General features: G+C 47.5%; 5 protein-coding genes across 5 annotated transcripts; 2 read left to right on the top strand and 3 right to left on the bottom strand.

The window, feature by feature from the left end:
* Positions 1-918: 918 nt before the first annotated feature.
* On the top strand, positions 919-3,288 carry LOC311327642 (rho guanine nucleotide exchange factor 19; the record flags this gene model as incomplete). Its single annotated transcript, XM_084460728.1, has 7 exons — positions 919-1,064; positions 1,258-1,347; positions 1,937-2,030; positions 2,162-2,322; positions 2,458-2,610; positions 2,703-2,832; positions 3,160-3,288. The coding sequence occupies 7 exons, from the start codon at positions 919-921 to the stop codon at positions 3,286-3,288; spliced, it is 903 nt and encodes a 300-aa protein (XP_084316854.1).
* Positions 3,289-3,290: 2 nt separating this feature from the next.
* LOC311327522 (rho guanine nucleotide exchange factor 16-like) lies at positions 3,291-4,230 on the top strand. Its single transcript, XM_084460595.1, has 4 exons — positions 3,291-3,423; positions 3,539-3,735; positions 3,849-4,013; positions 4,133-4,230. The coding sequence occupies exons 1-4, from the start codon at positions 3,364-3,366 to the stop codon at positions 4,179-4,181; spliced, it is 471 nt and encodes a 156-aa protein (XP_084316721.1). The 5' UTR covers positions 3,291-3,363; the 3' UTR covers positions 4,182-4,230.
* Positions 4,231-4,504: 274 nt separating this feature from the next.
* On the bottom strand, positions 4,505-6,046 carry cplane2 (ciliogenesis and planar polarity effector 2; the record flags this gene model as incomplete). The annotated part of the gene is made up of 5 exons (XM_084460727.1): positions 4,505-4,733; positions 4,857-4,993; positions 5,101-5,225; positions 5,387-5,539; positions 5,935-6,046. 5 exons carry the CDS (start codon positions 6,044-6,046, stop codon positions 4,505-4,507), a joined length of 756 nt encoding a protein of 251 aa, XP_084316853.1.
* Positions 6,047-6,738: 692 nt separating this feature from the next.
* On the bottom strand, positions 6,739-8,079 carry LOC311327639 (heat shock protein beta-7-like; the record flags this gene model as incomplete). Its single annotated transcript, XM_084460725.1, has 3 exons — positions 6,739-6,891; positions 7,037-7,170; positions 8,034-8,079. The coding sequence occupies 3 exons, from the start codon at positions 8,077-8,079 to the stop codon at positions 6,739-6,741; spliced, it is 333 nt and encodes a 110-aa protein (XP_084316851.1).
* A 757-nt stretch (positions 8,080-8,836) lies between these two features.
* Positions 8,837-21,701, bottom strand: epha2a (eph receptor A2 a; the record flags this gene model as incomplete). The annotated part of the gene is made up of 17 exons (XM_084460561.1): positions 8,837-8,945; positions 9,406-9,561; positions 9,926-10,119; positions 10,393-10,542; positions 10,692-10,901; positions 11,218-11,279; positions 11,414-11,599; positions 11,709-11,834; positions 11,967-12,022; positions 12,541-12,643; positions 12,773-12,950; positions 13,267-13,394; positions 13,831-14,166; positions 14,334-14,489; positions 18,425-19,064; positions 20,511-20,578; positions 21,617-21,701. The coding sequence occupies 17 exons, from the start codon at positions 21,699-21,701 to the stop codon at positions 8,837-8,839; spliced, it is 2,943 nt and encodes a 980-aa protein (XP_084316687.1).

The following is a 21,701-nucleotide window of genomic DNA, read 5'->3' as shown; positions in this document are numbered from 1 at the left end:
GGTGTGTGAGGTAAGGCAGCAGGCTGTGCTCATCCAGATGAAACCAATAGTATCCTGGACTTTCGTTGAAGCGACTTCATCCATGGTTTTAGAGGCCAATTAGTATTTATGATCAGCTGGTCGTATGGTCTTCAAACTTAATATCTATAAAAATGCATCTTTTTAATCAATCGCTCTGAACGTCAGGTGTGCTTATGTCATCTTCTGTCATCCAGCAGGTATAGATGGGTAAGTAGCTACTTTATTGATCGCTGGGGGAACTTGCACAAAGGTGTGTGTGTGTGTGTGTGTGTGCTCAGCATGACTGGAGGGTCCTGGATTGACACTGTAAACATAGTGGTAATGTCTTTGATCAATGTTTTGCTTCATCGTTTCTCATCACGTAGTTAACGTCCTTTGATTCTGTCATTGACCTGTGACCCCTGTGGAACCCCATGGATCATGGAACCCAGCTTTGTGATCTGGAGTGTGATGGTTAAGTTGTTTATAATTTAACCAACACTCCCTATAGGAATGTTTGCAGATAGGAGATGATCATGTCAGACCACAATCTTCTCTATTTTGGGTTTGAGGGTAATCTCCATAATCTCTTTCTCTGTTATCAGGGTCAGAGGAGTTTGATTTTATTACCTGAAGAATGTCCTCTGTTCAAACTGAGTGGTGTCGGTAATGTGTCACTCTTTGGTTGGTCACAGATAGTAATGTGGGTGTATCTTTAGTGGTATATTTGTTAGGGTCCGGGGGACAGACCTCACTTTTCAGAGAAGGCTTTCACAGACGATGCCGATGTCCTGCTTGTAATCCGTTCTCCCTTTGCAGAGGAGAAGAATAAAACTCATGCTGATGGAGGAACAAGCATAAATCTTTCTTCTTTTTTTTTCTTTGAGTTTTATTATAACAATATCCACGACGAGAGCCATGGATGAGGATGATAGGAGCCTCAGTGAGATGCTTATGGAGCAGATGGCACCAGCTATTGAGACACTGGAGCAACCCTCTCATCCTCCATTACAGGGCCCCAGCAGTGCAGCGATGACTGGAAACACTGAGGAGAGGGGGGACGAGTATCCAAACCAAACGGAAGACCTTTTGGGGTATAATCTACAGCTTTACAAGGCTATAATGTGCAAATGTGTGTTTTAAATGCCTATGTGGATATGTAATAATAGCAACTATCCCTTGCCTCATGTTTAGTGCTCCAGGAGGCATAGCCTCAGCTCTCAGGGCTGTGGCCCTTTTTAACACGTGGGATCTTAGCGGAACACACTTGCCGGAGCCCAAGCTGCTCTCTGTTGCCGGGCAGAACGAGAGGGACACCTCGGGCTCGTCACCGGATGAAGGAGAAGGGTAGGACACGAGAGAGCTGAGGGGTCTGATTCAAGTCTCCTTGATATTTCACCGCTTTCGCATACTACTGTATGTAAATCGTGAAATGTCGTGGGTCTTAAGAGAGTCGTATCGCTGCGAAGAAATCCCATTGCACCAATTAATTGACCTTAATTATCTTCTCCCCAGGGCGTTTGATCTTTCTGAGGATGTGCCCGAGTTGTCATTTGCTTCCAAGTTCACTCATGTGTGTAAGTGTGCACCTTAAGCTTTTTGTTTCCTATCTTATTCCTCGTGCCTCATACCTATTTATTTCTGCCCCACCCGTTTAAGGCAGTCTACACCCCTAAGTGGCGTCATGCCTGCCTTGCTACTTTTTCTTGTTAGATGGCTTTATCTAACTCTAGCCTTTTGCTTCTTCCTCAGTCCCTCTGTACCAGGACTACCTGCAGTCTGTTAAAGCCGGCCTGCAACGGATGAAACAGTGCGGTGCGCCTGAGCTAGCGCCGTCCCAGAGTCTGCCTGCTCTGCGGACCCTACCTGGTCTGTGGACCATACCTAGCCCGTGCTCCAGTCCAGAGGCTGCCTCGCCTCCCCCGCTCTCCCCCAGGGTGACCCCGTGTACCCTCTGGCAGGACCTGGCTGAGGTGAAGGAGCGTGGCCTGCTCACCTCACTGACCCTCAAAGACATTCGCCTACAGGAGGTGGGTGGGCTTCATACCCATTTCTACTCAGGCCATTTTCATCCCAGATGCTTATTCGGCGCTATTGTCATATCAAGATATGCGTTTTCACAAATCAAATGTAACAATATGAAATGTTTTATTCTCCGAAGGCCATATTTGAGATGATAGCTTCTGAGGCGTCGTACCTGAAGAGCCTAGATGTTGTCATCAATCACTTCTTTGCATCAAAGATGTTGAGACAGACGCTGTCTCAGACGGAGCATCACATTCTATTCTTGAACCTCTGCCATATTCGGGCAGCTAGTGAGAGGTAAGGTAATATCGTATTGTTCATTTGTGTTTGTATTGGCTTCAGGTTGATGGCGCTTTTAATAATGAATTTATTTATCTAGCACACTTTAAAATGCAGGACAAATCTCAAGGTGCTTTGTTTTGGTGTCCCTAGGTTTCTGCGGGACCTTGAAGTTCGCCTAGGGGAGAATGTGATTCTATCCCAGGTTGGGGACATCATACTGCGCCACTGCCCCGCGTTCCGGTCCCTCTACGTGACATACATGATCAACATGAGGTTCCAGGAGGCACTCATCAGTCGACTGCTGTCAGTCTCTGCTAGAATCTTTTTTTGTTCTCAGTGTTTAGTCCGTTTAATTTTTCCACACGGTTTAATCCTCCGTCTTTGACCTGCTTTAGGCAGGACAACAGAAGGTTTTTGCGGGCGGTGACCAAACTGGAGAGGGATCCGGTGTGTGAGAGACAGAGCTTGAAGTCCTTCCTGGTCCTCCCGTTCCAGAGAATCACTCGTCTGAGGATGATGATGGAGGTGGGGCCTCAGGAGACCGCTATCCATTAACCTGACATGGTAGCCAGGTCTTCCTAGTTCTGATTTGTTGTACTACATTTCCATTCCCTGTTTAACCCTTTTAATACGACCACGTCACCGGCAACATTTAAAAAATATCTAACAAATATTTAATAATATAAAAAAAAATATCTAACAAATCTAAAAAATTCCTCACTCCAACACTTGCTGAAAGCTGAGAAACTGCGCTTTCTAGTATTATAGGGAAAATCCAATTAATATTCGAAATGTTGTCACTTTATTTTCAGGGTTAAAAGGGTTAAAACAAACTTTGAATTCCTATTTCAGAGCATCTTGAGGCTGCTTGACCAAGACTCTGAGTCAGCCCTGTGTCTCAAAGAAGCTAGTGAGGCCATTCACACGGTAGGGGTTGCTTCTAAACCACTGGGAATATCCCTTCAGTTTTCAAACGTATAACCTGTCATTTTTTCACTTCCCGTTCATGCCTGCCGAGTCCAGATCGTGTCAGAATGTGACGAGGGAGCCCGGCAGATGAAACAGATCGAGGAACTGGTCTACCTGGAAAAACTGGTGGATTTTGGAAATGTTAAGGTCATTGTTTTTTTTTTTTCTCTTGATACTCTGGTGACATGTATGTACTGCTGGGAGTGATGATCAAAGTTGAATCTCATCCTTCTCATCACATCTCTCTCTCTCTCCTCACCAGTCAATCCCTTTGATCATGAGTAGCCGTTTTCTAGTGCGCGAGGGTCCTGTGAGACAACTGTCCATGGAAGACCTCCATCCCAGGACATGTACCTCCCCTTTCATGGACGTCTACAAGTTTTCCAGGACATGTACCCCCACCTTCATGGACATTTACCTCCATCTCTTCAATGATCTGTTGCTCATCTCTGTGAAAAAGTATTATTCTGCAAACATCCAGACAACCACTACACAGCATGCTTGCAAGCGCTTGTCTTTGAGCGTTGCCTACCATGTTTATTGCTCATCCACATTCTCTCTGCTCTTCTCAGGGACCTGCGTTTCACTGTGCTGGACTACGCCGTGTTCCCCACCCACGTGCACATCGAGTCCCTAAAAACAGAAGCCTCTCGTCTGCCCCCAGAATCCTTCCTGCTGCGCCTCTCCCAGAACCAGACTGGCCACGCCAGCGTCCTCATACTCACCCCACACACGAGGTAAGAGAATCACACAACTGGCTTATAGCGCCACCTGGAGCCTATAACGAGTCACGACTACTGTGGAGGTAATGTGTAGTGTTTTGTCTAATTTGTGCGTCCTAAATGTGTCTTTGAAGGTCGGAACAAGACGCATGGATGAACGTCCTCTCTCCTTCCAGAAAGTAGATGGCTCCTGTGATGCTTAGATGACCGATTGTAACAAATAACATCAGAGACTTTTAATTTTAATTTCGCCTAATAAAGAAACTTTTTTTTGCCTTTTGAGTAGAATGCATCAATTTAGTTGATTCAATGTTTATTTGAGGAAATCACCATAACTAAAATAACCTTAAAGTATCATTATCACACAGTATAAAGGGCTCGATTAAGAACCATTGTATGTGCCATCAAAACCAGCGTTTTGAAAGAGTTCATCCGAGGGACCCGTATCCGTCGGTGGCCGGTACTGGAGGGCAGTAGGACATGAAATGACATGTTTCAGTCCCCCTTCAGCTGGCGCTCCCCGTCACCTCTGGCTGTGTTGGGAGGGTGACGGTCCTGCTGGCCGCCACACAGTCCTGGCGCCACAGATGCTCGGCCAGGCAGTTGAGGAGGGGCGCTACCTCACCCAGCCCATCGCTCACCTCTCCTCCCACACAGAACACAGGCAACCCCCACACCTCCCGGAACCTGCTGACCTCTCTCTCCGTCACATCCGTGTGCATGAAGAGGTCAAATCTGAGCTCACTGTAAAGGAAAAATGATGATTGATGATTGGTGTCTAGGCTATCGATCGAGCGATCCATAAGGCTTTTCACACCACCTGAAACACAGACAATCATAAAATAGGTGCAAGGATACTTGGTGCCGACTACTACTTTTATAACTCTGTCAGAGGGTTCAGACCCCCTGGCGATCTGGTTGGATAGGTCATCAAACGAGGCCCGGTCCGTGAAAGAGAAGAGGAAGAGGATGGCGTCCACTTGCTCCTTACAGGACTGTAACCAAGGAGGCCGGAAACAAAAAGACATTAAACATTCCAATGCACTGTATGATTTATTATTCGTATCATGTTTGTTTTTATTCGCTGTGTGGAGGTGCATACCGGAAGCAGGTGGTCAAATCTTCGCAAAGCGTTGTCTCCACAGTCCCAGAGCTGCAGGTGGAAGAAGAGCACACGTCCATTCTCTCTCAGCTTCACAGGCCAGTACACCACTGTAGTCTCAATGCCTGCAAGAAAAACGGTGATTCTCAAACCAAGCCAAGTAACGACACCAGTTCAAAAAGTTCCCAGTTTTGCATCCCTCCCAGTCCCAGACAACAAATGTGTTCATTTTAAGAATATCCAATTATCCAATTAGTATGTCACTTGTGCTTAAAGGTCTTCCTACCTGTAGTTTCATAGTGCATATTGGGAATGTTCAGTCCAGCCAGACGTGCAGCAAGAGCGGTCTTTCCCACTCCACTCTTCCCTAAGAGTAAGACCTTGTAGTGGACAGTGTCCACGGCCACATGAGGAGGCATCACCGGAGCCTCTAAAAGACCTGAAACACAATTATTGTGAACAAGCGCCAAGGCAAGGCAAGTTTATTTATATAGCACATTTCAGCCACAGGGCAATTCAAGGTGCTTTACATGAGACATTAAAAGCATTAAAACAAAAAGCAAGACATTATAGACATTTAAAACAAAAGGCAGGACAAATTAAAAGCATTAAAACAAAAAGCAAGTCATTATAGACATTTAAACAAAAAGCAGGACAAATAGAATACAGGAATAAAAGTTACAGTGCAGTATACTGATAAACATAGCTCCTCTTAGAAAGCAGTGGCAAAAAGAAAAGTCAAGCGACAAGCACGACGATTAAGATTATGATATTTCAAAGTAATGTAACACACAACTAGTCACAATAGTCTAAACAACAGAAATGGTCCTATACCGAAGTGTCTGCGCCTTTTCTTGTGCAGGATCCGAGTGAAGAAGTCTTTGCTCTCGGAGCAGCGATGCCAGTCTGCTACTACAATCGAGCCAGGATCCAAGATTTGGGCCATATTTATGCCATAAAATAACTAAGACGTTTGGCCACAGAAGAAATGTGACTCTATACCTCCATGATGTGATGAGAGGCACACTTGTCTCTTCCGTAAACAAGTGGATAAGTTCCTTGACAACCAGTTCAGACTTCCGCATTCTTTTCACAATAAAAGTCATCTGCTGCAAATAGTTAGGCTATAATTTAAAGGACCCTTTTTCCCGTTCTTGTGCAAATACATGTGGGTCTGTGATGGCCCTAATAACACACAATGTGAAATAATCATGCCTGTTTTTGTGGGCATCCAAATTCAGAAGACATGTGATTCGACAAACCATTCATTTTTTGGACTCATCAGAATTAAAGTCCCCCATCTGGAGAAAAAAAAAAAAGTTGAAAAAATGCATAAACCTCCTAAAAGCAGGAGCTCATTGCATTTAAAGATAAAGACACACAAACATCCTGTCTAGAACAGGACTGAAAAAGAGAGGTGCTATTAGAGGCATGATAGAATGCATAATCAGAGTGGCCTTTTCAGCAAAAAATATTCAAAGACATGTTTTGGGGACCCCAGAGACCTATAACTTGTTTAATAAGGGACCTTTAATAGTATTACGGAATAACACAACAATACATGAGTAAATGAAATAAATTAAGTTAAAGAAATTGATTTTAAGTTGAGAATTTAATTCAGTTTCAATAAAACAAAAGCTAATCATTCGATCCTGATCTCGGAGCCCTGCGTGCTTTCACGGTCAGAGCCCCACTGCGCCCCAGCGACGATGTCACGGTCATGGGGTCCACGTCTGTTGGAAACTGGTATTTGTGGGCAAAATTGTTTATGACTGTGCCATCCTTTGCGAACTGAGGACATAGAGAGAAGAAGGCAAAAAGCAGAAACGGTGGTTATAAACCCGGCTTAGAGTGAGACGTTGAGAAGGATATATAAAGCTTTGATTACAAATAAAGCTTTGATTGATTGATTGATATATGACTCTGAACAACTCACCTTCTCTGCATGGACCGATATGAGATTGTTTGAAGTTGTGATCACTACATCCTCCGGAGAAAACTCACTCACATCCACTGTGAACTGATACATGTCTCCCATGGTCCGGATCTTCCCAGTAGGATGACAGGGACCTGGTTGTAAAAGTCATTTAACACTGTCAACCCTGAGTGATCTGACTACAGCTAGTCTCCACACCACTAGGCTAGCCTTTACCTTTAGACGACAGATAAAGATAAGATTAACTTTAATAATCCCCAGAGAGAGAATACACAAAATAGAGAGTATATCTAAGTAAGTATATAATGTACAGATCTCTGAAAGTATATCTCTTAGACAATAGCTCTTACAAAAATCATATCTGTAATTCTGACTGACCTGTGAGTGTGTTCTCTTGATCACCAGTTTTAAATGTAGAAGATTTCAACTCTCCAGGGAGGATTCCGTGGCCTTTGTCCATACAGGCTTCGGTATATCAGAGATGCCGGAGTGGAATTTCACTATTTACTGTATTTAAAAAGTCCCATTAATTTTCTATAAGTGTCCCTCTGTGCCTTCCGTTTAGAATCTCTGTCTCTAGTATCAGCCTCCTCGTCTCGTCTCCCTGACATGTCTTTTATATCGTGAGCTTGACGGCGTTTTGGCCAGTGTGTGAGAGAGGGTGCGTAATTGTTTTGCAGGATAATCGTGTGCTATATTTATCAGGAGGATGAGAGAGTGTGACAATTGCTGTCATTCCCAACACTGCTAAACTCATACATCTGTCCATGTTCAGTCTGTCATGCAAAATACTCTTGTAACATTACATTTGCTTAAGACCAATTCATTAGTTCCAGTTAAAAAGCAAACGGAATAATTAACAACAGGGGGAGATCAGGCACATCAGACTATGATTCAGTTGGGATGAGGTCCACAGTTGTGCGTAGATGGGACATTCCTAGCTACCATGGTAACTACTTACTAATGCACACATCACATCCCCTCCCTGGCCTCTCACCAGCTGGAAAGTACATGTCAAAGATCAGAGCTATCTGTGACTGCATTCAGAAACACGGATTTTATTGGAAAAGAACAGTACGTTAAAAACAGATCAGTGGCTTAACAAAATAAATATAAAATAAAATAAATATTAAATAATAATGTAAAAAGAGCCGCTGCAAGACTACTTGTAGACAAACAAATTACTTATTAACAAGACATATGTTAAAGGTAGGCTATATGAGGTGGATTGTAGACAGACAAAATAAAAAATACAACGGAGTAAAGTAACTCAAAAAGGAGTGAACTGATCTTTTGCCCTGAGCACAATATCATTGGAAAATTATATATATACATCAGTTATTGCAAAACCTCAAAGAAGGATCCAGAAACTCCTGGTGGAATGGTAGATCCTAGAGCTTGAGCTTCTTGTTTTTAAGACTTCCAGTTGAGAGGGAAATACAAAGCAGTTGTCTCAGGTCTCATTTCTCCTTTTAAAGGCTGTTTCCCATCTGTCATCACATGTCCTTGGCCGATAATATAAAACTTTACATATTATACATTATTCTTCTCTTATTCAAATGTTCAGTGTCTCTTTTCTTGAAGTACTTCAGAGTTTATAAAGTCAGTCTTTTCCGAGAGGCTTGGGGCAAGGTCCACTTCACTCACGCCCCACATTAAGTCTGGGCGAAATAGCTCAGTCATGGTTCGGCCGTGGCTCTCGACCATATTCACCCCCGCTCATTCCTTGCTCCTTATTCAGTGTGTCTGTGAAATGGTGCGGTCAGTGCAATCTGATTCTGGGGCGTCTCATGTCGGGGGTCACACTGCAAACCCGCTGAGTGTGCTGGTCTGGTCCTTTAGGCCCAGGATGCTGTAGGCGATTCTCTTCATGTGACCCGGCAACCGCACTCCGAGATTCCTGATGTCCCTGAGGGAGAGAAAGAGGGACTGTTAAGACCTTTGCATTATTGTGCGATTGTCTTCATATTAGGTCCTACACTCGCATAACTTCATAAACAAAGAGCCGACCAAGAGTCGATACAACGGCACGTAAGGAACTTTAATGAACCCCCCCCCTACGAACAGACGATCTAGTGACACATGCCAAGTCAACTATGGGACCTTGTTGAAAACCAAGAGCACAAGCGTTGTAGAGGGCGTGGCAGTGAGAGCATGAGGAGAATGGTAACGGGGTGTAATGCAGATGAGCGTGTAGCATTCCTACATTCACAAATACCGGATAACAAATGTCCAAGAGAGATCTGAATACTCTCTCTGTGTGTTCCCCCCCCCACCCCCCCGAAGGGCATTGAGCCAAGAAAGCTAATGTGGTGTAACTGCATTGCGTCGCATCTGTGCCATGTGTCTGTCCGCATGTGTGCACTTACTCAGGCCTCATGGCGAGCACCTGCTCCATGCTGGTGATTCCTGCGCAGGCGAAGCTCTCCCCGTACTGGCTCATCTTGATGGACTCCAGCCACTCGGACACCGACCTGAAGGTGGTGCCGTCACAGCCGCTGGTGCTGGGCAGCCGGATGGACACGCTGTGGGGGGGTGGGGGGGGGCGGGCGCCAGGGAAGAACACAACTCATTAATCACCAACTCTCATATGCACATTGGGGAACCATTGCATTGCATAGCTCATATCTCAATAACTCAATATCATCATTAGTAATGGGAGGCTGATGCAATAGAGGACCATGTTGGAAACAAGTGTCTTAAGTATGCTTTTATCATGCTATCCTCTGGGATGTACTGTTTCTTTGTACTTTTACCCAATAAATCAATCAATCAATCAATATAAACAAATCTGAATCATATCTTGCTCGAGCAGAATGTGCTTTGAGCTTATATTAAGCTTTCAAACTTTCAAAAGCTAGTACAAGTACTGGCTCATTGTCTTCATACCGTGGATCAAAGTCAGCTATGGTTTTCAGCGACTCTGGACTTCGGAGAAGTTTGTCCAGGATGTTGACGATGTCGGGGAAACGGGGCCTCTTGGAGCGGTCCTGCAGCCAGCACTGCAGCATCAGCTGGTACACCGTCGACGGGCAGTCCATGGGGGCGGGCAGCCGGAACGCTTCGTTAATGGCCTTCATCACCTGAGGGGGAGATGGATGCCGAGCTCAGACCGTGTTCCCAAATGGACTTTTCATGCTCACTGTTGTTCTACGCTGATAAAACACTGTTGGTGCTCTGTGTGAAGAGGTCTGTGGGAACTGTTCGCACTGCGAGACCCCCGAGCAATACTTTTAAGACCACCCGCCAAGGATAAACACTCAAAGTCAACACAGTGTAGAAGTTGTGTTTACCTAAATCTAGCGCGCTCACGCATACAGACGAGGAGAGACGGGGATTTGACAGATGAAGTGTACCTCGTGGTTGCTCATGTCCCAGTAGGGCCGTTCTCCGAAAGCCATGACCTCCCACATGACGATACCAAAGCTCCACACATCACTGGCCGAGGTGAACTTCCTGTAGGCGATGGCCTCTGGCGCCGTCCATCGAATGGGGATTTTCCCTCCCTGACAGAACAACATTAACAAGTCACGTTAACAGGGCTGGAGGCAGGAGACACACAAAGGACATGTTTGTCATTGGGGGTTCGGCGGGAACAGCTTAAGACCCCATTAGTACCATTATATTTATACACATAGTGTGTTGTGCGACTCACGCTGGTGGTGTAAGTGCCCTCGGGGTCGTCCTCCAGCACGCGGGACAGGCCAAAGTCAGACACCTTACACTCCAGGTTGCCGTTGACCAGAACATTCCGCGCGGCCAGGTCGCGGTGGACGTAGTTCATGTCCGAGAGGTACTTCATGCCCGCAGCGATTCCGCGCAGCATACCCACCAGCTGGTACGACGAGATCTCGCCGTCATGGTCCTAGTTGAGATGTCAAAAGCCGGTATTAATATGTATGCTTTCAATGTGTTTAAACTAAACTTCCGAGGGCGCCCCGGTAGCTCACTGGGTAAGGCGCGCACCATATGAAGGCTAGTCCTTCACGCGGCGGACCCGGGTTCGATTCCAGGCTCGGGTCCTGTGCCGCATGTCTTCCCCTCTCTGTCTCCCACATTTCCTGTCTCTCTCAAACTGTCCTATAACATTAAAGCTGAAAATCCCTAAAAAACATATCTTTAAACTAAACTTCCACCTATTCATTCGTTCATCTATTACCAAATACAGGAAGAGGACCTACCCTTAGATAGTTATCCAGAGCGCCATTCTCCATGTACTCAGTGACGATCATGGCGTGCTTGACTGAAGAGTAAGATAAGAAGTGATAAATCAGTAGCGGAAAGGGGAGAGGCTTCCGGATCAGGTCAATAAATAACCGACCGCGCCGCTAGAAGGCGGATGAGTCAGTCGGTGTGTGTCAGAGAACAGCCGCTCACATTTGGTGACGACTCCCTCCAGACGGATGATGTTCTGGTGTGAGAACTGCCCCATGATGCTGGCTTCACTCAGGAAGTCCTGCCGCTGCTTCTCTGTGTAGCCCGGCTTCAGGGTCTTGATGGCCACCGCCACCTCCTCCCTCCCTGGAGGTTTCAGGACCCCCCAGAACACCTCCCCAAACTCTCCTGAGACACACACACACAGAGATATTAACACCAACACATTCACACTCTTCTGCAAACAAGGAACAAGATGACATTTTACCGGCAACTTCAACCATCAATCGCACCGCACCTGCTCCGATGACCTTCTGTTTGGTGATGTGATTGGGATGAATCTCGCTGGCGAACTTCAGGACGGCTACGTTGGGGTCCTCGTACATATGCGGGTCGACGTAGGTCTTCAGCGGCTTCAGTTGATCTGAGGAAGAACCCTGGCGGTTAAGGACACTGACACGTTCTCAGGGGGCGGAAGTCTACGGTAATAGAAGGCTGATCTGGCGCCATGTGAGGGCGCTTGGTGTTCAGGGTGTATGAGGGTGGCGGTTCTCACCTGCGCTGGAGAAGTAGGGGTCCTCAGAACCTCCTCTGCCACGGGACGCCAGTCTCCTGTGAGGAAGATCACATGCAGCCGGATACATCAGTAAGAGCAGAGCAGACACTTCCAGAGGGTAAACTGGCCATTACGGCTAAGCCCTCTTTGAGATGGCGAGGGATAGTATCCTCACTAACTTATCATTATGTGTCACTAGCATAAGTGGTATTTGTACCCAGCATTTATTGGACAGACGGAAGGCTGTAGCCATGATGAAGGCGAGAACATTGAGGAAAATAGCAAGGTCCTCTAGCCTATAGGAAAGGACCTGTTCTTCCTTAGGATCACGCCCACACCCCTTTAACACTGAAATAGTTATTTATTTTACTTTACATGTTTCATTTATTTATTATTATTATTATTATTATTATTAATATGATTATGTATACTTTGCTTTTCTGCTTCTTTTGTATTCAGTACTTTTTTATGTCACTCTGCCGCTGTAACACCCGAACCCCCCCCCCCCCCCCTCCCCCGGGAATTAATAAAGTGTTCATATGTTTTCTGATCTTATAAACTGTGTTTTTCTAACCGTCTGTGCAGCAGGAGAACAACCACAACGATGAGCAGCATGGCTCCTCCCCCGACGACGGCTCCCATGACAACTGTGGAGTTGCTCTGGATCTGAGACTCCGCTGAAAGACCACAACAACAACAAACAACAACAACAACCTGTTAGATTACGGCAATTCAGCACGCTGGCAGACAGAAATCAACACGCGCTACGTGTTCCGTCTTGTCTGTGGTTCTACGGTGGTACTTACGCAGGGACAGCGTGTGGAACTCGTGCTCCGTGCTGTAGCTGCCGGGGTTCCCCTCCGGACTCAGGGCCTGGACCCGGAACATGTAAGCGGTTCCAGGTGAGAGGTCACCGATCTGAACCGAACTCTTCTCCAGAACCAGCACCGTGTACGTGGTGACATCACGCTCGCTGTCATCCTCCTGCGTGGATGAGAGAGAGAGAGAGAGAGAGAGAGAGAGAGAGATACTGAGAGGAAGTTCATAGACAGTGTGAGAAAGGGAGCGGGAGAGAGAGAGAGAGAGAGAGAGAGAGAGGGAGGGAGAGAGAGAGAGAGAGAGGGAGGGGAGGGAGAGAGAGAGAGAGAGAGAGAGAGAGAGAGAGAGAGAGAGAGGGAGGGAGGGAGGGGGAGAGGGAGAGGTAGAGAGGGAGAGAGAGAGAGAGAGAGAGAGAGGGAGAGAGAGAGAGAGGGAGGGAGAGAGGGAGGGAGGGAGGGGAGGTTGTACTCGTCTCTCTTACCTTCCTGCGGTACATGAGTTCGTAGCGGTGGTTGATGTGGGCGGGAGATCGGCGCGCCGGGGCCCAGGACAGAGACAGACTGGTGGGGCCGCGCTCATCCAGGTGGATGCTCGTCACCCTGGGGGGGTCTGACGGAGACAGGCGGCGGACAAACAGAGCGTGGGTGAATAACGGTGGGAAATCCCACAACCGGCTTCCACTGTTAAATGGTAAATGGTAAATGGACTGCACTTAATTAGCGCTTTTCCACCTTAGCGGCACTCAAAGCGCTTTACAATGGCCTCTCATTCACCCATTCACACACACATTCACACACCAATGGCGGTAGCTGCCATGCAAGGTGCTAACCTGCTCATTGGGAGCAATTTGGGGTTAGGCGTCTTTCTCAAGGACACTTCGACATGTGGACAGTCGGAGCTGGGATTCGAACCGCCGACCCTTCGATCATTGAACGACCCGCTCTACCAACTGAGCTACAGCCGACCCCTCAACATACTGTTGCGCGCCAGGCAACGAGCAGAACGTCAACACACAAGCCTGGCGGCGCCGATCCGGGACCCTCACCCGTGTAGCGCAGCGCGGCGGTGATGGAGGTGCTGCGCGCCCCCTGGCTGGCGTACTGGGACACCCCGCTGTGCGCCTCCACCGTGAAGGTGTAGTTGAGGTGGGGCTCCAGGCCGCCCACCGTCACCACGGCGTCCCGCAGGCCGGCGGTGCCGGGCTCGAAGCGGATCTTCTCCCCGCAGGGGACGCACAGGGGCCCGGCGCAGCGCTCGCACGCCACGCTGTAGCTGATGTCGCCGCGGCCCCCGGTCACGCGCGGGGGCGTCCAGGAGAGCTGCAGGTGGCCGTCCAGCGACAGGGTGGTGGAGGACAGGTCACGGGGGGCGCTGGGAGGAGCTGAGGCGGGCGGAGGGGGAGGGGGGGGCATTAGTGGAGCTGTTAACATCTCAGAACACTGACATCAGCATTCATAATGGCAAAGAGGCGGAGTTAAGTATAACACTGCGGGGTCAAGCCTCGTCCGGGAGCGTAGGCTTGTGATTGACGGGGGGGGCGTGGCTCACCGGAGCAGGCGGACGAGGGCGGGTCGGAGGCGGAGCGGTAGAAGCCGTCGGCGCACGGACAAAGGAGGGCGCCGGGGGGGGAGGCCTTGGTGTTCTCGGGACAAACCTCGCACCACTCGTTGGACACAGCTGGTTTGAAGGAGCCTTGGGTGCAAGCTGCAAGAGACGAACGGGTTATCAGTCATAACACACACACACAGAAACGTATTCATTCGCACAGAGGATGGAATGAGAGATAGGGTTTCTGCAATCAAACTCGCTCGTTATCTCCATCGCTGCCCTGAGGGTTGGCAGGAAACTCTCTCCGCTGCGGTTAACCAGTAAACACAGGCTTTGTATTTGAAGGAATGGGATTTTCCTGACGATTCGCCTCCACTTGTTTCATTGCCTCTGGTCTTATTCTCATGTGCCAATGACTGACAGTCAACCGGATGACACTATGAGATTACATCCAGTAGGTACTAATCACTCAACCCTCCCCTGTTGAGCTACAGAATCAAATATTTGGCAGCATACGGGTGTTTTTGTATAAAGAAACGGCCCCGATAACACCTCACACTGTTGAGGCTTTTCAAGTGACCTTTGAGGATTTCCAGAAAAAAAAACACACCCTTCCAGGGCACGCAGGGTTAATGAATGTATGTGTTGGACAGAAACCAGGATGCCAGACGTGCTGGTCTGAAGTTTAACCTCCTTCCTTCCTTCCTCTCTTCCTGTCACGGGTGGCGAATGACAACATACTAGGATGGGGTCGGGAGAGAGGAAGTGTGGAGGAAGGAGAGCTGCCGGTGGGGGAGGCCATGTTGACGGAGCCCGAATCCACATAGTATGAGAGGGATGAGCGAGAGGGTCTGTTTACTTCACAAACACGGGAGAACGGGTCTTTTGAGACGCCTCGTCTCCGTCCACTCTCCTGTGTCTCCCCGAGAGACCGGGTTCCACTGACCGGGGGAGAGGAGAACCAGGACCTGCCTGTTCCTTAACCACCGTGACAGATGAACCTCCGCGCTACAACTATCCCCACAATAGAAGAATGGGAGAGAGTCTGAGTTTGAGTGGAGGGGATTTAAATGAAAAGACGGAGAGATGGGGGATGGGTTAAGGTCCTAAGTGCCAACAGAAGTTCTCCTTGGGGAGTGAGTCGGGGAGTGTGGGGGTGTATAGAGGTCTTCTCGCATAAGAAAAGGGGGCCTGTCTATTTCATCTTGAGCTGGGGCAGCAGGACCTCTGTCACGTACCAACCCCCCCCCCACAGTCCCATTCATCTATTGTTGCTGAGATCGGACAGAGTGGTGCCATAAATATGTTGCATTTAATCATTAGAACTTTATAACGGTGGCATGTGTGCAGCATATATCAATGTCACGAGTTTGATTTCTGTTAGAAAAGCCCGCAGATGTTTGAATTCCTATGAGAATTTGGCTGACATCTTTGACAGATGTGTTATTACATGTGATTATTACACACAATTTTCCCCGGCCTGTTCGTGAATCGCTGCGTTGTGTTAAGCGTTCTATTTTGCGAATGCGTAAAATCACATGAATGTTTCGTTATCATCACTCATTACTCACGTCTCGTTAAGAGTTTGAAATACAGCCTCCCATTGTCCACAGAGTGCTTTCCTGATTCAAGACTCTTATGAATGGACTTATGTGCGCTCCAATGCATCGGTTAATTAAATGTGTTTTCTGCCCTTTGTGTAGGCCCATTGTTCTAACGAGTAGGAACATGGATTAGGGAGCTCGTTGCGTGCGTTAACGACCGGATGAAAGAACGGAGAGGGGTAAAGCAGGGGATGCTATTAGCTAACAGCTGGCCTGTGGGTCTACTAATCCTCTTGACTAAATTACACTCCACACCACTCCGGCTCAGACGCCACGTATCTAACAAACCTCATCCACCAACTGTCCACCGGCCCTCCTACCACACACAGGCAAACCTGCTTATTTGTGTCACTCTGCATTCCTCACTAGCTCTTTTGTTCACAGAACATTTGGTCCCGGGGTGAAATCTTATACATCCTGGTCTCCAGACGGAGACATGTTTCTGCTGAGCAGAGAGAGAGAGAGAGAGTTGTGATATGATGTATGTAGCCTCATTCAATAAGAGATATATGTCTTTGAATAATAAATTCAAGTGATAATCAACTGTGCATGTCTGTAAAGGAAGGCTGTCCAGTTATTTTTTCTTCTTTTGGCTTCATTCAGAGAGCTGAGCCTCTAAGGATTCAGGGTAGCTACATAACATATGGTAAATGGTAAATGGACTGCACTTATATAGCGCTTTTCTCACCCCTAAGGGACAAAGCGCTTTACAATGGCCTCTCGTTCACCCATTCACACACCAATGGCCGAAGCTGCCATGCAAGGCGCCAACCTGCTCATTGGGAGCAATTTTGGGGTTAGGTGTCTTGCTCAAGGACACTTCGACATGTGGACAGTCGGAGCTGGGATTCGAACCACTGACCCTTCGATCACTGAACGACCCACTCTACCACTGAGCCACAGCCGCCCCTGACATAATAGTTATAATAGACATAATAGTTATGTGTCTTTACAAAGGTGGCAAAACATGCTTCCTGTATCCTGATAACAAGGTCATCTTGAGGTGTTCGGAATCTGACAGTTTCTGCCCTTTCATATTTTCCCTTTTCCCCTCCAGGCCTTCCCTACAGGCTTCCGTTTCAGGTGCACAATTCTTCCTCCGCCAACGGCCAGGGACTTCTGGAACATTCCGGGGCTTTCCTCCCCTCCCTGTCGGAGACCGTCAAGCCTTTTGATGTGTCTTTTTCCCGACTCGAGAGAGAGACAGTGTTTCAACACTGGGATTATGTGAAATGGTCGTTCTGAGGCAGCGAGCGGTGTGTCACGCCTGCGAGCTGTCTGAGGTATGACCTGTTTACCCGGCCTCGGTGGAGCCACAGCCACAGAGTCCAGCTTTGATCTAAATCTCCCACCGAAGGTGACCGGGATGACTGGCCTCTCAACGAGGGAGGCTGTAGTCACCGACCGCAGGCTGACTCAGAATACCCCGAGATAGGCGTGTCGGAAACATCCCTGTAATCTTCGGAAGCCGCAGCCATGGTTACGAACGCACACAAACAGCTGTGCGGAGGAGACGCGGCGCTCAGGTAGCCTCCCGCCGGCGTGTTCACACGGCCCCCCCTCAGCCAATCAGACACCCTGGGTGACGTGAGGGCCAAAGAATTCCTTTCAGAAATCCCCACAGACATGTTCCTCCTCCCTCGTCTCTCCTTCCCTCTCTCCTCCCACACTTCCTCCAGAGAGTTCAACACCACACCCAGGAATACCAAGGGCTTCTACACAAACAATGTGAACACTGTACCCGTGTATCTTACTGTACACAGAGCAGAAAGTCTTATCAATTGATTAATGTGTTACTCCTAGATTTAAAATCCCCTTACAGCCCCCGTTAACCCCACCACACCCCCTCTTCAAAATCAGGTGTCTGATGGTTTCGTTTCTACATATTTTTTCACTTCTACATATTTTTTTAAAAGTACATTCCAACTAGGAAACATCATCCTCCTACTTCCTGATAGCAGGTTTCTTCTACCCAACCCACCCCACACCCCCATGACAATCCTGTCCACATACAACAATGTCCCCACCCCCATGACTATTCTGTCCATGTACAACAATGTCCCCACCCCATTCTGAGTCACAGGAGACGAGACAGCGGAAGCAATGTAGTGGCCAACAGGTGAGATCATTCATTAACAGACCTAGTTCATGTCATAACATCTATAAATCCGGTAACCAGTAAACAAGTTCTCTGACGATACTGTATACAGAGAAACTAAATCTAAACAAGACCAGCGTCTCCTGTCCCGTCCCTCATCCTGCTTTACCGGACCTACATCGCAAAGAAAAATGCGCTGCAAATTTTTTTGCGAGGTGTTTCAAATCACTGACGAAAACTACAATTAACATTCCTGTGCACTCAATTCTCAAACCTCGCCAGACTAGTGGTTTGGCTGTATGCCTTTCTAAATACAGCTGCCACAAACTGCCAATACAACTGCCCCGATTTCAGCCAACACAACAGAGAGGGGGGGGTGGGTACCTTACCTTGGCAGGAGTCCCCAATGGCTTCATAGCCCGCGCGACATTGACACTGGCCCACGGGTACCACCCACTCGCCCTCAGCGGTGCAGTAGATGCGCGGGGTGGCCTGGCTGACTGCGTTCTCCACACACGCGCCCTCCACCTCTCTCAGGGCGTCGGCCACCGTCTCCGGGAAGTGTGCCAGGCTCTGGACCGTGGCCGGACACATCTTGTAGTACACCCTCACGGAGGTAAGCGCCACGCACGCCCCCATGTCCTGGAAGGCCAGGTAGAACCCTTTCTTAGACAGGGGCCCCACCGTCTTGGTCTCCAGGTTGATCTTCAGAGCGCCGCGGCCCCGCGTGATCTCGTCCGGCGCGATGGTGGCCACCTTGCGGAACTGGCCTTTGCGGAAGTTGGTGCCCACGTCGGCATCGGCCTCGGAGAGGTAGAGGTTGAACGTCTCTTTGCAGGCCAGCGAGGCGCCGTCGAAGGTGTTGCAGTCCCGCACCACGAAGCCGAGCTCCACGGAGACGCGCGTGGCCCCTGGGCGCCGCTGGATGAACGTGGTGCGGAGCCAGTTGTCCTGGTCCCCAGCGTCGATGTTACACACGCTGTAGGTGTATAGGAGGGAGCTGTTCACCACCGTCTGGACTATCTCCCACTGCAACACAGAGGGGGACAGAGGGAGGGTCAGAACAGAGGGTAAGGGTCACTGTCACCAAGGCCCAATAATCAAAGGAGGAAGACCAGGCTTTCCCAGAACCAGAGCCGGGCCGAGAGGCTTTGTTCTTGTTCGGGACCAGTTGCCTTTTTTTATTGTTGACACAACTCTTTGCATGCAGAGTGAGAAGCCCATAAAGCTGCACTGCTACTTTTTTCCACACATCGGGAGGGGAGTCGGTCTGGACATGTGCTGCGCTCACAACGTGTGTGGTTTCCATGTGGCCCCTCGTGTGAGAGACAGACATAACTCCCGAACAACCACGATTGTGGAATACCAACTAACAATAAACCAGGCAACCGACCGACATTAAGCCGTTAAATGGGTTTTATAAGCTCATGGCAAAGACATCCCAGCGATATTGGCTGTAATTATGTCCCTTTTAAAACAAGGAAGAGATGGAAATGCTTGCCTGGTAGGAACATTTAAAAGCCTCCATTAATTCAACGAGGGGCTTTTAGAAGAATAGCCGTCAATGAATTCATTTAACACCTCAGCTGGTTTCAATACATGCATTTTTTCACTGGGCCTCACATAGATTCTGAACCTAAAATGGAGTTAAGAAAAAAGACAGTGGGGTGTAAAAAACTATAAAGACAGTGGGGGTGTTGAGTTCTACTCAACAGTCAAACGTTCCCCCTATTCTAAATTTAGGGAAGTTGGGTGAGAATGGACATCATAAGCCTGGGGGATATCCTATGAAGTACAATGAGAATGGCTCGGTCTGTAAACGTAACTGTAAAGCCGTCAGAGCCCTGGAACTGACCACGTCCTGCTGCTTATTTTAGTTAGGTGGCCACAAAACTATAGATAGAGGTTCTCCCACACAACCAGACTCCCCTCCTTTCTCCTCTGCTCACGTCTTCTGTTCCACCATGGCTGCCTGGATCATCTTAGGTTTATATCTCAACTCTATAACAACAAATCTACAGCAAGGTTTTTGTGGACTGTGTAGGAATGATAACAACCTGTTGGAAATTCGTATTTTGAAAACACACTCCTGTCCTGTGGATTCAAATGCTGCTCAAACCCTCACACTGTAATGATATCCATAGTTTCGTTATGAAAGGGTTGTTTTTGAAACCAGAGCAGAGCAGCATTGCCAGAAACGTCTTTGCCTGCCACTCATTCCATCCTTCCCAGAAAGCTATTCTGACGGAACGAGCGAGCAGAAAGAATGCCTTCTAAACTCGCCCTCAGCAGCACACGCAAACTGTGGATCTCTCCATATTCTGCCCTTCCAAATGTGACTTTCAATCCACACTGTGATAGGTCCACATCTACATTCCACACAATTGTTTGTGTGACTGCGAGAAAAAGATATCCTGGGTACAAATCAGCTGGACTGGAATTCGTACAATTTCTCAGTGAGGTAAAAATACTCACCCCTTCCTCATAAGGCCAAGTCAACCAGCCCAGCTCCCCTCCCGACTCCTTCATATCCAACAGCACTTCTGCAGAGAGAAACACATACCAGATATTAACATTTACAATTAGGGTCAATACATTGTAATGACAGATCTGAGAGGAATAACAGACTCCACCTGGCCAGGACTTTGAAGCCTAGAGTTTTATAAGGGACACATGTCTCGCCTTGACAGTTAAATCAAGTGTGTCCGTTTGAGTTACCATTTCATTGACCATGTCCACCGTGTTCAGGACTGTGTCTAATGTTGGCTGTGAAAAGCGGGGGTTTCAAAAGCACAGATACGTAAAAGCTCTGCATCAAATACAGATCAAATGTAACCAGGCCTAGATGGATTAGAAACCCACGCAATGTCCACACTGGGTACAATATCACAGTCTCTCACCCTCATGCCCACTCAAATGTACAGTAGGTCCTGCTATTTACTGTAAGGTGTGGGGGCCAGTAGCCTACAGCTGTCCTGCTCAATTGCTGAATTAAGGGCAGAGCCTTATTATTAGACTACCTTAAATACTACCTTACATATTTTTGAGTGTCTTATTATTATAAGAGTACCTTTAAATGTTACTTATAGTTAATGTCAGACCTTTGTAAACTTGGAATTCAGAAAACATGCTGGTAACATAACTGCTAGCGGAAACATAACGTTAGCCTAATTCAAATGTATAGATGTTCTGCATTCAATATACATAGGCTAATCTTAATGAATGAATAAATGATGGGTCAATGGATGGATTAATTAATGTTATTCAGAATGTTATGCTGATGTTCAGTATAAAATATAATTCTTTAGACTAGAGATTATGTAATAGAATACCATCAGAATCACATAAAACCATCACCATCAGAAACGATTGATTTGAACTGTGGAAAATGACTCAGACTTGTCATAGCAAAGCAAAGAACAAAACAACTTACAAAAGTAAGTCAAACTTCTAAAGCAGATGTAGCATATTATCATACATTTAAAAAAACATATAGTTTCTAAGAAAGTGCACTCACAACTCGAAGCCATGTGGGCTACAAACGATATCATTAAAATGATAACAAAACATAGTCTACTTACGTTCTTTTGATTGGTGACTAATAAATACATGGTTAATAAATATGTACAAAAACAAGGAATAAAAATTAACACGACGGGAATCCAT

This window comes from Borostomias antarcticus, assembly GCF_949987555.1.
Source record: "Borostomias antarcticus genome assembly, chromosome: 33".
In the NCBI taxonomy this organism is placed as follows: Eukaryota; Metazoa; Chordata; class Actinopteri; order Stomiiformes; family Stomiidae; genus Borostomias; species Borostomias antarcticus.
This window is presented reverse-complemented; position numbering and strand designations above follow the sequence as displayed.